The sequence below is a fragment of the Diadema antillarum genome, unplaced genomic scaffold (genome assembly GCF_040938485.1).
Source record: "Diadema antillarum isolate AM-2024a unplaced genomic scaffold, OU_Dant_1.0 scf00000051, whole genome shotgun sequence".
Classification (NCBI taxonomy): domain Eukaryota; kingdom Metazoa; phylum Echinodermata; class Echinoidea; order Diadematoida; family Diadematidae; genus Diadema; species Diadema antillarum.
The window spans coordinates 1,082,104-1,097,262 of NW_027270940.1; the positions used below are offsets into that span (position 1 = coordinate 1,082,104).

General features: G+C 38.4%; 1 protein-coding gene across 1 annotated transcript in view; it reads left to right on the forward strand.

The window, feature by feature from the left end:
- The first annotated feature begins 10,844 nt into the window (after nucleotides 1-10,844).
- The window catches only part of LOC139715593 (26S proteasome non-ATPase regulatory subunit 2-like), a 28,543-nt gene continuing 24,228 nt past the window's right edge, over nucleotides 10,845-15,159 (forward strand). Inside the window, exons 1-3 of the mRNA XM_071627155.1 lie at nucleotides 10,845-10,933; nucleotides 12,354-12,410; nucleotides 14,281-14,445. Of these exons, the coding sequence (XP_071483256.1) occupies nucleotides 10,850-10,933; nucleotides 12,354-12,410; nucleotides 14,281-14,445 (306 nt within the window). The 5' untranslated portion in view covers nucleotides 10,845-10,849. The remainder of the gene's footprint in view (nucleotides 10,934-12,353; nucleotides 12,411-14,280; nucleotides 14,446-15,159) is intronic.

The window sequence follows — 15,159 nt, forward strand, 5'->3', positions numbered from 1 at the left end:
ATGGCAGTTTTGTTTTTTCTTTTTCCAAAATCCAATTTTAGAAGCATAAAAGATATTGCATTCGATCAGAGACTAATTGATTACACGAGAATATATTAAATTTTCGAGAATCTTGGGTATAGTGGAGGAAGTACAGAGGACGGCCGGATGTATGATGTTTAGATGAGCTATGTGATCATGTTGTACTTTGGAAAAATCGGAAGGAACATGGTAGTAAGATGGATTAACCATTAAAGCTTGAGTTTGATTTGAAAAAAGCTGAGCTTAGGTTAATTTTTGTTTCTGTTTAAAGAGGCACAGATCATATTCAATTCCAAAATACACTGATATACGGATATTATGACAATACATTGTTAAGCAATCACCATCACGTCTATAGCCATTACTAGTATCCTTTCCCATTTTACAAAATTACAAAGCTTAAACAAACTGTCAAACCGAAGAAGTTTTCTATCTCTTGCTCCTGGAAAAAGAAAATAAACCTTTTCGAACCACATAGCTTTAAATAGCCGCACAATGGATTCTGTAATAAGTCGGGGAGTGGTGGACCATAAAAATGAAAAGTGTCCACCGGAACAGACTTGGTTCCCTGTAATTGCTACGGATGAGTTCCATTACATTGCATTATACCTGAACATGACATAATTATGCGCTCATTTCTTTCTTATTTTCTTTACTGTAACTTTGTTAGTAGATGACTTCAGGGTAGAGTCACGAAACATTATTTCTAAATCCATATTTTGCCTTTCCACCATACTAATCGTCGAGTGGATTTTGATCTAGCCTTCAATTCCACTCAAAATCCCCACCAATCCCCAGTGTGACATGAAGTAAAGTAGATTCGCATATTGCATATTACAAGCCAGAAGGATAAAGACTAGTTAATATGTAGTTTGTTCGTTTGTAGAACAGGAATTTTTTAGGTATCTTCCTCTTTACATTGTCCTTTGCATACACTTATCAATGGAATTTTTTCAACTAATGAGTTTTCAACTATAGATTTTCAACTTTTTCTTTCTTTCATTTTGCTCAAGATTTACTGAGATTAGGAAGCCTACTCGACTCTTGCCAGCATAACATCCCATGCATGCAAAGTGTATAAGCTGACAGGCTCGCTCCTATAGTAATTATCTTCAAGGGTAAAAATGTTTGCGTTTTTGTTACTGTATAAGAATATCTGTCTTACAGAACCGTCGACGAAATATGTCCATTCCTCGCTTTAAATGAAGAGTGAAAAACAATAAAAAGAATAAAGGTCAAAAGAGAGGTGGACCCCGTAATGATTACGCCAGTAACTCTACGTACAAAGGCAAACAACTGTAGAATACACAAGGACATGTTTTCGAATTATTCAGCGATGAATTGTGTATCTCTTGACCAGAGATGGCAGATGACGTTTACAATCATGATGGCCATGGTTCAATAACCTGGCGATTATGCTGTCCAACCAAGGTCCAATTTTCAAATAAAGACCCATTCTTTGAATTTCGCATGAAAACTCAATCTAACTTTATAATAAAATATCGGGTTATTTTAGAATGTCATCATTTCTTTCTTCTTCTCTTCGTTTACTTAGGAACCTATTAATTTCAGTCACGTGTATTGATTTTTCAACAGCTTTATTCATTCTAGGAAAAATAGATTAAACTTTGCACTTTTACCCGCACTGTCACATTGGGAGCATCTTTTCGAGTACAACTTTCAGACTAGAAAGTTGCAAAGCTGAAACTTTAAAGGTGCACACTGGTCTGAAAGACGTAAAGTGGAAGGTAAGAGATGATGATTTCAATTATCCCTTCCACTTTGATAATGTCTCCACTGAATCTACTCTGGTGAATTACTTGTCAGTATTACTTTTGAGGGGACTTATACAACCCCCACAAGCATCTGCATGCGTGTTTTTCTGTAGGTTCACCCGCACAATAGCTTAATTGCGTGTTAATTGTTGTTCAATATGAATGTGACGTACTCTAGACTGATTTCAATCCATTCTGAATCATGAAATATTATTTATAGTCTGTATACTCTGAATTTTCAAACATATATGTTACGGTTCACTGATCCAAAGAGCCATGGACTATATGTTAGAAATGAAATTTGTGTGAAAACTTATTGAATGAAATGGGTATATGTTATTGGCCGGCTTTTTCATGGACTTTTTGCTGTGCACCTTAACACACCAAAATAGAGCATTTCCACATCCTTATTTTCTCACAGCATTTTTTTATTGCTACACCAATTATTGCTAAATTGAGTTTCTCGTTCAAAAGTCTCTACTGACAAATCGTTATCCCCCAAATGCCTTCCACCGCCATCACCCTTTCACTTCACGAGCTTTAGGTTAACCAATCCAGGTTGTGCTTTTCAAACTCTTGCGCCATGATGTACGTACAAGTATCATAAGCATGCTTTTTGCCCCAAATTTAAACTTTCCCTAATGCTTACAACCCAAGATATGTATAAAAAATAAATTTAGCTATGGCGGTCATTTTGAATTTCAAGATGGCGGCCTGCAAATTGTATCAAAATAATCCACAATATCAAAAATAAGATATATCAGAGTGTCTGACATCACAATCATGCATTTTAGTTGAAACTTCTACTATGCTCACCATATTATGAGATATGGGTCAAAATGCAGTTTGCTCTGGTGGCCATCTTGAAATTCAAAATTCGGCTGCAGATTTAGACAACTATATTTCCTTATAAAACTTGAATTACACAACTGATATCTAACATCTAAAATGTTCATTTACGAGTAGATTGTATGCAAGAGGTTTGGTGGGGCACCTAACTACCACGTGGCAAACGTACAGTATAGTCGTGTACACTGAGGATTGTGCTATATACCTGCATAATTTCCTCTTCTAGTTTATCTGTCGCCACCGATGAAGTTTGAAGAACAGTGAAGTGTCACGTCTCTTAGGGCGTTGAAATGTGAGCTATATAGGCTCTCTTCGATAAGTGAAAGTCTTCTTAAGGACTATTTCCATTGTTGAATCGTTAACATCTGTCCTTATTCCAAGTGTTGTGCAGCCTTGATACACATTTCAGCTGTGTATAGAATCATATTATATATAATGAAGATTGCTCACTTGATAGATGTTAAATTTCAAAGAAACATGATGCTGTCGTTGGCTGGAAACTGACACAGGAGCCAACTAAGGGTATCAGAGGTCATTAAGACATTTTTTTTTTGTATCAAATATCGGGTGCTGTTCGTTATTCCGAAGGGTCGTTAACCGGTAACGTTGCATGTATTCCCTTTACGCCTGGAGATTCGTTAATCCGAAAATGAAATAGGGTTCGCTATTCCGAAGGTTCGTAAATCCGAAAATGAAATTGGGTTCGTTTTTCCGCAGGTTTTTTTTTTATCCGAAAATGAAATAAGGTCCGGAACGAACCTTCAGAATAACGAGCCTTATTTCATTTTCGGACTAACGAACCTTCGGAAAAGCGTACCTTATTTCATTTTCGGATTAGCAAACCTTCGGAATAACGAATCTTCGGAAAAAACGAACCTTCGAAATAACGAACCTCTGGAATAAAGATCCTTCGGAATAATGAACCCTTCGGAATATTGTGTAACCTCAAATTTCTTGATTTCGTAGTGGAAAAGAAATAACGTTACAATATTAACCCTTATTGAAGCAAGACAGTGAGAGGGGGAGAGTTCAAATACCTGTCAGTCTCAAACAATGTCAACCAGGACAGAAAAAAGCCGCACGGGACAGGGCGATCATTAATTTCCCCACCCTCCTGATTTTCAGAGTAAGCATTTTATTGGACAAATTCTGCATGCACATTGTGAGATATGAGAGAGACGTGTTACAAGAGATAATTTATCTTAAGCTGTTCAAACAATTAAAACAAAGTCTGACACTACAAACGACCAGTGTTAGGAGCGTGAAGAGATCATGCGGAAGGTCCTAATGGTCAAACTTCTATTTGCATTCAAATTATTTCATTCTTCATGTTTCAATATTTTTTCTCTCTTCCATACATTTTGTTAAAAGGTAGGACTAAAAACATGCTACAATCATAGCAGTTTTTAATGTACGACAAGAATCAATAAAATACCAGGCTTTCAGTTTGCGCGAGTGCGTATACATCAAGCACATTCGACTTCATTTTTTATGTTCTTATAGCTGGCGATAAATTTCGGAAATGTTTGTGATGTTAATCTCTCCCGGTGTATTGATATAATATTGTTAAACATGTCGAGGAGAAACACACACACATACACACACACACACACACACACACACACACACACACACACACAAACACACACACAAGATCGAATGACAAACGGATCAGACTTAAACTAGAAATGTCGCTATATGGCGACTGCGGGTATCAGGGGCGGATCCAGGAATTCCGTAAAGATATAGAGGGGGCGCGTTTACAAAATTAAAGGGGGCGCACGCACCCCTCCCCCATTTGTTCTTTTTATTTCTTTTGTTTCAAAAAAAAAAATAAAGTGGGGAGAGGCGTGCGCCGGTTGCGGACGGTCCTCCCTGGATCCTCCACTGGGTATGGCCCCGCCATATGGTTCTCCTGATAGATCTATAGGGCAATGTCTTGGTAATGTGTGAGAAAGTTTCACATAATTGGTTAAAAAACGTGTTGAATGTTCACTCTCCTTGAAATAGGTTTAATTGGATGAATGGCTATATTGCCTAAAAGTGCAGGTATTTGGGTATTTGAGCACTTTACTTGACTTTTGTTCCTTTCATAAGTTTAAGGAAGAAGTGAAATTAAGCACTTTCACTTGACCTTTGACCTTTTTACCTTTGAACTTTTGGCAAGAAACTCCCAAGAGAATGTCTATCATTTGGTAATACATGTATACACTATAAGTTACAAGAAAAATCCTGCCGGCACTGCATAGATAAGAGGAAAATTTTGCGGAGTTGACCTTGACCTTTGACCCCCGGACCTTTAACCCATGACCCCCAGTCAGTACATCCGCATGTACTAAGTTCCATGAAGATACCTTGAATCATTTGTGAGATACGGAGAAAAACGTGATTTTTTTTTTTTCATTTCACTTGACCTTTGACCTCACGACCCGTAACTCTCTCGGGAGAATCTCTATTTGGTAGTTCATGTATACACAAATGCCCCTGTCACACTTTGCTGGATAAGGCAAACGAATGGGAAATGAAGGTTGTTGTTTTTTCCATCCGTTGATGTCCGTTAAAATGCGTTTCATATCCTGTTTATCCTTTGGATGGAAGTTTATCTTCCGATGATTTCCTTCAGAGAGGCCAAAAAAAAAAAAAAAACGTCTAAAACGCTTTCATCGTACTGTGGCATTTGGCGATTTATCGGTCCCTTTGGGCGACTTTGTGCTTTTGAGCAGAATATGAAAGTGGCACATAGAGAGTTAAAGAATGTCCAGTGTTGATATCATTATTAGGCAGTTCTGGAAAGGGTAGAAGTACCTATAATTATGGACGTTCGCTTCTCAACGTTCAGAGTTCAGGGTCAAAGGTTACTGTACTCTCGGGTAAAGAAATCCTTGAAAGAAAGTTATTATTTCAACAGGGAATGTTCAGCATGTCCAATAGTAATTGAAGTCTAAACAGAAATACACGACTACTTGCAAACACATGATTGTGTTGGTGGGTGGTTCTATAAAAGGAGGAAGGTCAAAGGTCACTCTGGTTTGATTCAAAACGTTCAAGACCTAACGCGGTAAGGTCAACTGTCAAATACTGGAAATAATTTCCTTTGTGCAAAGAGGGTTAAAGGTCAATCATTAATCAGCTGTCAAGATATGTGAACTTCATGAAAGTGCAAGTGAAATACTATACTCCCATAATCCCACAGAACAAGTCAAATTACATTTTAATTTTTTCCTGGTATATAATATTGTTTATTGCATTGTTAAATGGATAGTATAGATTTGTTGAGATGAGAGATGTCAAAGACCATATGATTTTGTGAAGAATTCAAAGTTTTTGATGAAAATCGGTTTTGAAATGGTTGAGATATCCAAAACAAAATGTAACAGAGCAATCGTGATAGAAGGTGGGTCCCACCTTTTATTAGAATCACTTCGTTTTGGATATCTCAGTCATTTAAAAACCAATTTTCATCAAAATCAATAAACTTTGAATTTCTCTGAAAATTATATGCTTTTCATATTCTATGTAGGGTTTCTCATTCTCAAGAAAATCATCAAAAACGTTTGAAACCTGACGCCCTACTCAACCTAAAATACCATCCCTTTAAACCTCTAAGTACATAATAAAAATAATACGAATCTTGCGAAAATTCAAGTTCGTGCATTTTCTCCAAACATGAAGCTGAGATAAGTGTATTTTGATTATGATATAGGAATTCACATAATCAAGCTTAAATTCTTGAATTCATAATACTTGATTTTTTAGATCGCAGACTGAATTCAAGCTCCTACCTCGGTGGTGATAAAGAATGAATAAAGGTATGAATAACAGGGGCAAGGGAGATTTTGGGCTTCTGAGACTCTTTCAAAGAGATAAGTATTCTCCCTTCCAGGGCTCCTCCTTTCGTCACATTCATCTTGTCTAAGCATGCACCTCCTCTAGAAAAAAGCACACGGACACGAATCAATTATTTTACGTTGTGTTGTGTTGTTTTGTTTGTTTGTTTGTTTGGTTGGTTGGTTGGTTTGTTTGTTTGTTACTGTCGTCATTGTTGTGGATTTTGCTGCTATGGTTCATTCGTTAAACCTCAAACAAACAAACAAACAAACAAACAACAACAACAACAACACGATCCACGATTGCATTAGATAAGGAGGTACGATGCTGCGCACTCCAAGGTATACATGACGCAAAATTGGACAGTGTCAAGAAATTAATTTGTGAACAAATTCAAATCACAGTGGCGTTATATCTGAATGAGATCACATTGTGAACGCGTACCAGTAGTAATCTTCTAAAGTTATCAGGTTATCATCCGACTGATCAGAGGGTTGAAACTTAATTTTCTTAAGGATATATCCTTCCACCAAAGTGTTTAGTTCTCCCTCCGACACGTGTCCGATGACTCCCTTGAGGGCGCTATAGTGTTCAATTGAACTCCTTGTTATCATGACCGTGCACAGTGCGTGGTACCTGTCTAGCACACCTGGGTCAAGAGACCAAGAGAACAAGGGCAGGATTCGTGTTTCAGTCAATTTTATTATTCTCTCCTCCTAAAGGTGTCAGGATGGAGCCAAAGACGTTCAAAGAAAGTCATCGCGTCATAACTCGTCACTCTCTCGATCAGTGCTGCGTGTATGAAAGCCGACGTAGAGGGCGTGAAACGGTCGGAAACAGCCGAGTGGAAACAACTCGCAACTTGCAGTCTTTCTGTATCTTGATTAATATGCTGTCAGTCATGGCCGTCATGTGTAATAACAATAGAAGAATGTGGTTAGTGAAAAAAGAAGAAGAAGAAGAAGCAATAACGTGCAGGCTTCTCAGTCTTTTCAACGATACAAATTATTTTGCAATATTTACAGAGGCAATGTTTTATGCACATATTTACAAATTTTCATTGGGGGATTACATGATATTGATATTAAATATTGTTATTAAGATCATTCGAGATTGATTTAAAGTGCAAAATGTTAGGAAACTACGAAATCCCTCCCTTTTTTTTACAATTCAGTGCTTTTAATCAAGAACTAAATTTGGCAAAGGTTATGAGATCATCACCTCCTAGTCTTAACGTGACTTGTAATAATTATTTAACAAAATATCAATTTCTTCCACATTGAATAGATAAGAATTATGTATTTCAAAAGTTCAATTTTTTTTGTTTATTTCCGTCAAAGAAACAATGATAGTATACTTACAACACAATAGCCGAAACCTAAATTAACAAAATATACGTGAAAATGAATACTAAAATGAAGAAAACATAATTTTGTAAATCCATACATATAATATGCATAGAACAAATTGAATAAGGATGGGGTGGAAATTGCAAAGCTTAATTAAGTAGATATGGGACCCTCAGGAAATACATACGAAAACAAATAATGAATAACGAAGCTACAAACCGATATAAAACAAAACCAAAGGAACCAATGTCTACTGACAGTCCTTCAGTGCAGTGAAAAAAAATATTACTTTTGCAGCAGCTTTTAACATCTAATACAGCAGTTCGGCGAAGTTTCAGTTCAGTTTGATTTGATCATATTTTGAATAGGCATTTTTTTCCCCAAGAAAAATTATGCATAACTTATAAGGATACATGCATTGGACAAAAATGAATTCAAACTATAACCACGATAATCTTGCAGGTATATTTGCGCAAGTACAATAACAATAATAATGATAATGATAATAATAATGATAATGATAATAATAATGATAATAATAATAATAATAACAATAAGAATAATAATAGTAATAACAATAATAATGATAATAATAATAAGGTCTTATTTACCCAGGGTAGCTTCTTCAGTGTTGCCACTGCTCTACCAGAGGGCCTTGCTATTAAGATTACCCGAGCATTGCCAGGTACCCATTTATACACCTGGGTCGAGAGGGACACAGTGGGTAGTAATCATCTTGTCTAAGGACGTAAGCTGACCAGTGGGCCGGCGTGAGATTGATTCGAACTCGGATCCTCCGATCAGGGAGTCGGGAGTCTTATCCACCCAGAGCCCCCCCCCCTCCCCCCTCCCCCCCCCAACGATGAAATCAAAGCAATCAATGCGCTTATTTCCAGTTTGAGAGTTAAAGGGGATGGCTAGTAACTGATAGTGGGAATCAGTGGGAATGCTGAGGGATGATTGTTCCAGTCCTTGTGGGATTCATGTAAGAGTACATTATATATCTATTCTTGTGTGAAAATTATTTGCTTCAGAATGGTCTCATATTCAAGTAATGTGCAGTTTAATGTTTCCAGGTAAGCGTCCCTGGTCAGTGACGGGGCATTAATCTGCACATTACTTGAATATGAGACCGTTCTGAAGCAAATAATTTTCACACAACAGTAGATATATAATGTACTCTTAAATGAATCCCACAAGGATTGGAAAAATCATCCCTCAGCATTCCCACTGATTCCCACTGATCGGTTACTAGCCATCCCCTTTAAAAGGGGGAAATGTAGGAGAGCCCGACACTGGGAGTCTGTTTGACAGTGATGTCAGCCTCATAAAAAAGACAAAAAGAAACACATGCAGAAATGGGCGATAAAACCTAAAACAACAAACAAAATGTCCTGCATGAGTGCCATCCATTATAGACCTTCTTTCAGATATTTGCCACTGTACGAAATCTAATGATTATGTAGGCCTATACGAATTGAATATTACAGTCATTTGATATTAATATTGGCATTTCTGTCGATTATGATTCCTTAATTTTGCCCCCCCCCCCCAAAAAAAAAAAAATGTTACAATTTCCTTCTTGAATTTTAACATGGTCACCAAAGCCTCTTATTAGACCTAAATCGTAGTGTTATTCATAAGTGAATCAATTTATAATACTAATAAGTGAATCAATTTCTAATAAGGGGCCTATACATTTGGGTGTTTTGAGAAATGTTTCTCAAGTGCTGGTTTGCGAGATTTTTTTTTTTTGTACAGTTCTGGTCAAGGTGAGGATTTAGCTTTTAACATTTTGCGAGATATTAACCACTTTATATGAGATGTCAAAGAGCATGCAATTCTGAAGGGTATCAAAAGTTTATTTGACGAAAATCGGTTTTGAAATGGCTGAGATATCCAAAAACAAGGTGAAACAAAGACATCATAATAAAGTTGTGGCATGTCGCCTTTTATTATTATCACTTTTTTGGATATCTCAGCCATTTCAAAACCAATTTTCATCAAATAAATGTTGAATCCTTCTTAGAATTACATGCTCTTTCATATTTCATAATAGGTTTCTCACTATCTCACTTACAAATGTTCAAAACATGAATCCCTTACCTCAACCAGTACTGTACGGTCCCTTTAAGAGGGGAATTAGAAAAATCGACTACCACCCCCCCCCCCCCCCCCCCGAAAACCACCCCCCCCCCCCCAAAAAAAAAATAAAATAAAGGTAGGATTTCACTGAATTAGATAATTCTCAAATAGGGCCTATGAGTTAATAGAAATGCCGCATAAAAGCTTAGTCTCCATGTTAAAAGTGGTTAAAATTTAACCACTTTTAACATGGAGACTAGGCTTTTAAATTGAAATCACCAACAAAGAAAATAATATCCTTCGTTAACGATAAAGAATACCTTTTCACTTAGCTGGAGAGAGAGAGGGAGAGAGAGAGAGAGAGAGAGAGAGAGAGAGCGAGAGAGAGAGAGAGCAGTGCTGCCAATTTGCTACAAATTATAATCTTTACCTTTAATTCATTTTTTTTTAGATTTAATTGTAAAGAAATAACCACAAAATAAGTATTAATACTAAACTAATTTATTTTTTGCTATGTAATGCCTACAAAGTTTGCTAATTATTTTTTTTTATTATCTTTTCTTAGACTCTGCAATCTCCGAGTAGCAAAAATTTAGTCTTATCCAAAGGACTATTGAGTGGAGTTAAAAATACGAAATGAAAAGTTAGGACTAATAGAGGGAAAGTTTTTATCATTAAGATGGAGGGCAGAATAGAATTTAATATTTTTATGTGTGATTGTTGTTTTGCTCTTTTTCACTTTGATACATCTGTATAAGAAGAATTATCAAAAGTATGGTCTGTTGTGTAAAGCCTAGCGCACGTACTGTGTTCTGTCCTCTAGTGTGTGTGTCTAGCTGCATGCAAACATGCTAGCTAGCTGATGATCGCATGCGTAATAAATGTGCTGTATGTACGTGTGTAGTGCAGTGATCACCGGATCCAGAGAACGGACCCCTCAAAATGGCAGACACAACGAAGCCGCCAGAGAAGAAACAAGAACAGAAAAATGAAAAGAAAACTGAAGATGATAAAAACCTTGATCTGGTAAGTCATCAGTTGAATCTGTATCATTTGTATTACTTAACACTGTAAAGATGAGTGAAATAAATCCTTGAATAATTCAGATTGGGGTAACAAGTTGCGGCCTATGATAATGACTGAGCAAGTTTGGGAATCTGGCAGCACGCACTGCACTGGCAGCTGCGACTCTCGCCCGTTTCTTCGGAATGGTACCGGCGCGGCGCCGGGGTCGGTCGGTCGAGAAGTGTGAGACTGGCGTTGTGGCGACCCCTCTGCTCTACTGCTCCAGTTCTTCGGAGCGGAGCCTGTCCTCAGTCCTCTGTTAAAGAGACCGGCTGAAGTGCCATGGGTAGTATAGAACCAGTTTCAAACTGCACCTAGTTCCGACGAAATATTTCTGAGCATGTATGACATAAAGTATCACTATCAAATCACTCGCGTAAAGTCCATACGACTCACGAGATTACGACTAGAACAATCTATTCAAAGTCACTAACGGCTAGGCCCCAGATGCTAACGGGTAACGAGATATGCATCCTGTACTGTAGGTCTAGGCCTAAATTTATGTTAGGCAGCCGGCCAGGCAGGGAAAAAAATGTCGACCACAGCACATCCGATCCACACTAGAGTCCTCTACCACAGGGCCACAGCTATGCCCTGATTAACTGCGACCAGCAGCCCCAAACGACTGATGTAGCGTAAGATTATAAGAATGGGGTTGCGGACTGTAGCTTTCAGGATCATGACAGGGGTAGTATCGCCGATAAATATCAACTTAAAATCAAAAAATTTCTTCAATTTGAAGATTTACAGATGAAGTTGAAGTGTTGACAACAGGTAACACGCAACGTTTGGTTCTGCCAGTAGTCCCTTTCTGCTCGTATTGATGACTTAATGTGATTCGGTCGAGAGAGAGGAACCTGGTGGGAGCGAGAGCGCGAGCTACACTGAATTGACGTACGGCCAGCGCGCGCGAATGTTCACACACACATCCATTTTTATCCGGTCAATAGGATTTGAAATTTGTCCGCATGTGATGTGTGCACATGCGCTGGCCGTGTAATCAGTTGTGTAATCAAATACTTTTGATAGCAAACTTGGCACGGTGTGCGAGTTGGAGATGCTATTGCTAGAATGTCCAAATTGTGTTGCTGATACACTGGTCACCATACATGTGGCTAGCTCATTCTCTCATTATGAAAAAAAGAAAAGAAAAAAGATCGGGGGATATAATTCAAAACCAAATGCAAAAAAACCCCAACAAAACAAAACAAAGATGAAATTACGAGAGCGTAAAAAAAAAAGAGAAAAAGATTAAATACATTACTATCTTCAACAGTGATACCGGACGGTGCTTACTGGTGGTGTTAACATGTCAATGAATGTTTCGCTTTATTTTCTCCCTAATGCAAACATGTCCTCCAATTTCTTTTCCCCAATGCAGTCCGAAGAGGACAAACAGCTGCAAGAAGAGCTGACCATGCTGGTGGAGAGACTCCAGGTGAGTGGTCAGCGGTCTGGGCTGGACGTCCATAGTCTTAATAAGGCAATTACATTGTACCCCCTGTGCCCACTGGTTGCAGTTGGCACCGTTGAATTGGATACATCTGGCTCAAACAGATGCATGGAAGATCCATATGAATGTGAATGTAGACAGTTTATCCCAGAAACGATTTTATGATTACTTTGGTTCACATTTTGTATGTGTACTGATTGGCTTTTTAAAAAAATTGGTTGTTTTATTCCTAACTGGCATTTTAGAACTATTTTGAAGCAATATACATGTAGTGTGGTTTTTGTTTCACTTTTATCTGCAAATGCTATTGAGGCCTTTAAACCAATACAAAGCCACAGAAGGGCTGTTTCTTTGACTTCAGAGGTCTTTTAAAAGCATAACAGTGTTTGGTGTACAAACTCATGAGGAATACAATCCAGGTGAATAGACGGAGTTGGTATGGTATTAACATAATTTCTGTTTTGTATAATATCCCTCATAGGGCTGTTCACAGTGTGTGGCCCTTTGTATGAGCACAGTCGGTCATTATCTGCACTAGGCTTTATGCATGTGTACAAAAATGTATTACAGTAGGTCAGTTTCATCTAAGGTATTTCTAATACTTTTCAGAATACAATAGTGCCAGGGGCATGCGGATATGAACCATGGTGATCCTCAGTCACTTCCAATTTTAGACTTTACATAATACTTTGCAAACGTATTCCTACTCCCCATGAGAACAATAGTGAAACTCAAAGTTTCTGACTTTGGCTGCTTGTTACATACTGTATGTGTATCTGTAGGAGGAAGATGCCTCCCTCTATGGGCCAGCACTGGGACAGTCAGATAACCTCCCAGTTCAGTTCAGACTTCCCATTATGCTTTACAAATTATTACTACTTACTACCTATGAAAACGACAAACAGGCCTGTTTCTTTAACAAGGCCCCCCCCCCCCCCCCCCCCATGTGGCTTGTGTGTTGTAGGAGAAGGATACCTCCCTTTATGGGCCACTGGAACAGTCGGTCAGTGGCCCTCCCAGTTCGAACTTCCCATAATGCTTTGCAAATATATCACTAAGACTACATGTACCCATGAAACAACACACAGGTTATCTAACAATTCTTCCACTATGGCTTGCTGTGTATATTATTGTAGGAGAAGGAAAACTCCCTCTATGGGCCTGCACTGGAACAGTCAGTCAGTTAACCCGTTGAGGACGGACTGATTTTGCCACAACACGTTCCCATAGACACCTGCCCGAGTGTACTCGGGACTCGTCCTTAACGGGTTAACCTCCCAGTTTAGACTTCCCATAATGCTTCGGAAATATGTCACTGCTACATGTACTCCTGAAAACAACAAACAGTTTCTCTAAAAAGTTTTCTCCCTGTGGCTTGCTGTGTGCATCTGTAGGAGAAGAATACCTCCCTCTATAGGCCAGCACTGGAATGGTCAGTCAGTTACAATGTAGGCCTAATCTCCCAATGCAGACTTCTCATAAAAAACAACCAACAGGCCTGTTTCTCTAATTATAACAAGTTTTCCTCTGTGGTTTGCTCTGTGCTATTTGTAGGAGAAGAATACCTCCCTCTATTGGCCAGCACTGGAATGGTCAGTCAGTTTAGGCCTAACCTCCCCATTCATACTTCCCACAAAACAACAAACAGGCCTGTTTCACTAATTATAACAAGTTTTCCTCTGTGGTTTGCTCTGTGCTATTTGTAGGAGAAGGATACCTCCCTCTATTGGCCAGCACTGGAATGGTCAGTCAGTTTAGGCCTAACCTCCCAATTCATACTTCCCACAAAACAACCAACAGGCCTGTTTCTCTAATATAACAAGTTTTCCCCTGTGGCTTGCTGTGTATATTGTAGGAGAAGGATACCTCCCTCTATGGGCCAGCGCTGGAACAGCTGAGGCAGATGATCCGAGCCTCCACCAGCTCCATGACCTCAGTACCCAAGCCGCTGAAGTTCCTCCGCCCCCACTACGACACGCTGAAGGAAATCTACGAGAAGATGGCTCCTGGCGACAACAAGGTGAGAGGTCAGGGGTCAGGGGTCATGCCCACGCCAGAAGAAGTGATTCTGACTGTTACATTTTTGATGTATTGGTGCAATTTTAATTTTTTCCAAAAATGTTGCAGGTCTCAGTGTTTCTTTTCCAAATTTGCATACTTCGCACATCTATAGAGGGATAGATAGAAATGAAGTTTACCACCAAAAGAACAAAAATGACTTTTCACCCCTTAGAATACACTTATTATGCAGTGCTGTTTGCAAGTGTAGCATATCTGTGGAAGGCATTTCACATGTCGATTCTTTGTGGATTCTACTGACCTACAGTCCATGAATTGAATTTGCTTGGACATCATTAACTCTTAATGTGCCAATACCAAAACCCCTAACGTGCCAGACGTTTTTACCTAATGCCAGAAAGTTTGTGAACTGAATTGACAATGTAATTTAAAACTGCCATATCTTTGAAACTATTGTCTGTTTTGAATTGGGTTCTTCACAACAAATATCAAGAAATGATTGTTCTTTCGTGTCATGTAGTCAGTTTGCTGTAATATCTATCTGAACCTGAAATATTGAAGAAATAATCAATATCATAAAAAAAATTATTACAATTTTTTGTGTAGTAGGGAAAGAAAGAGTCAGTCATGATTTTTCTTCAATAGAACGCTACCTTAACTCTGTGAGAAAGTTTTAGAGCTACATTTCCTCTTTCAAATGATAACAAATTTGTCT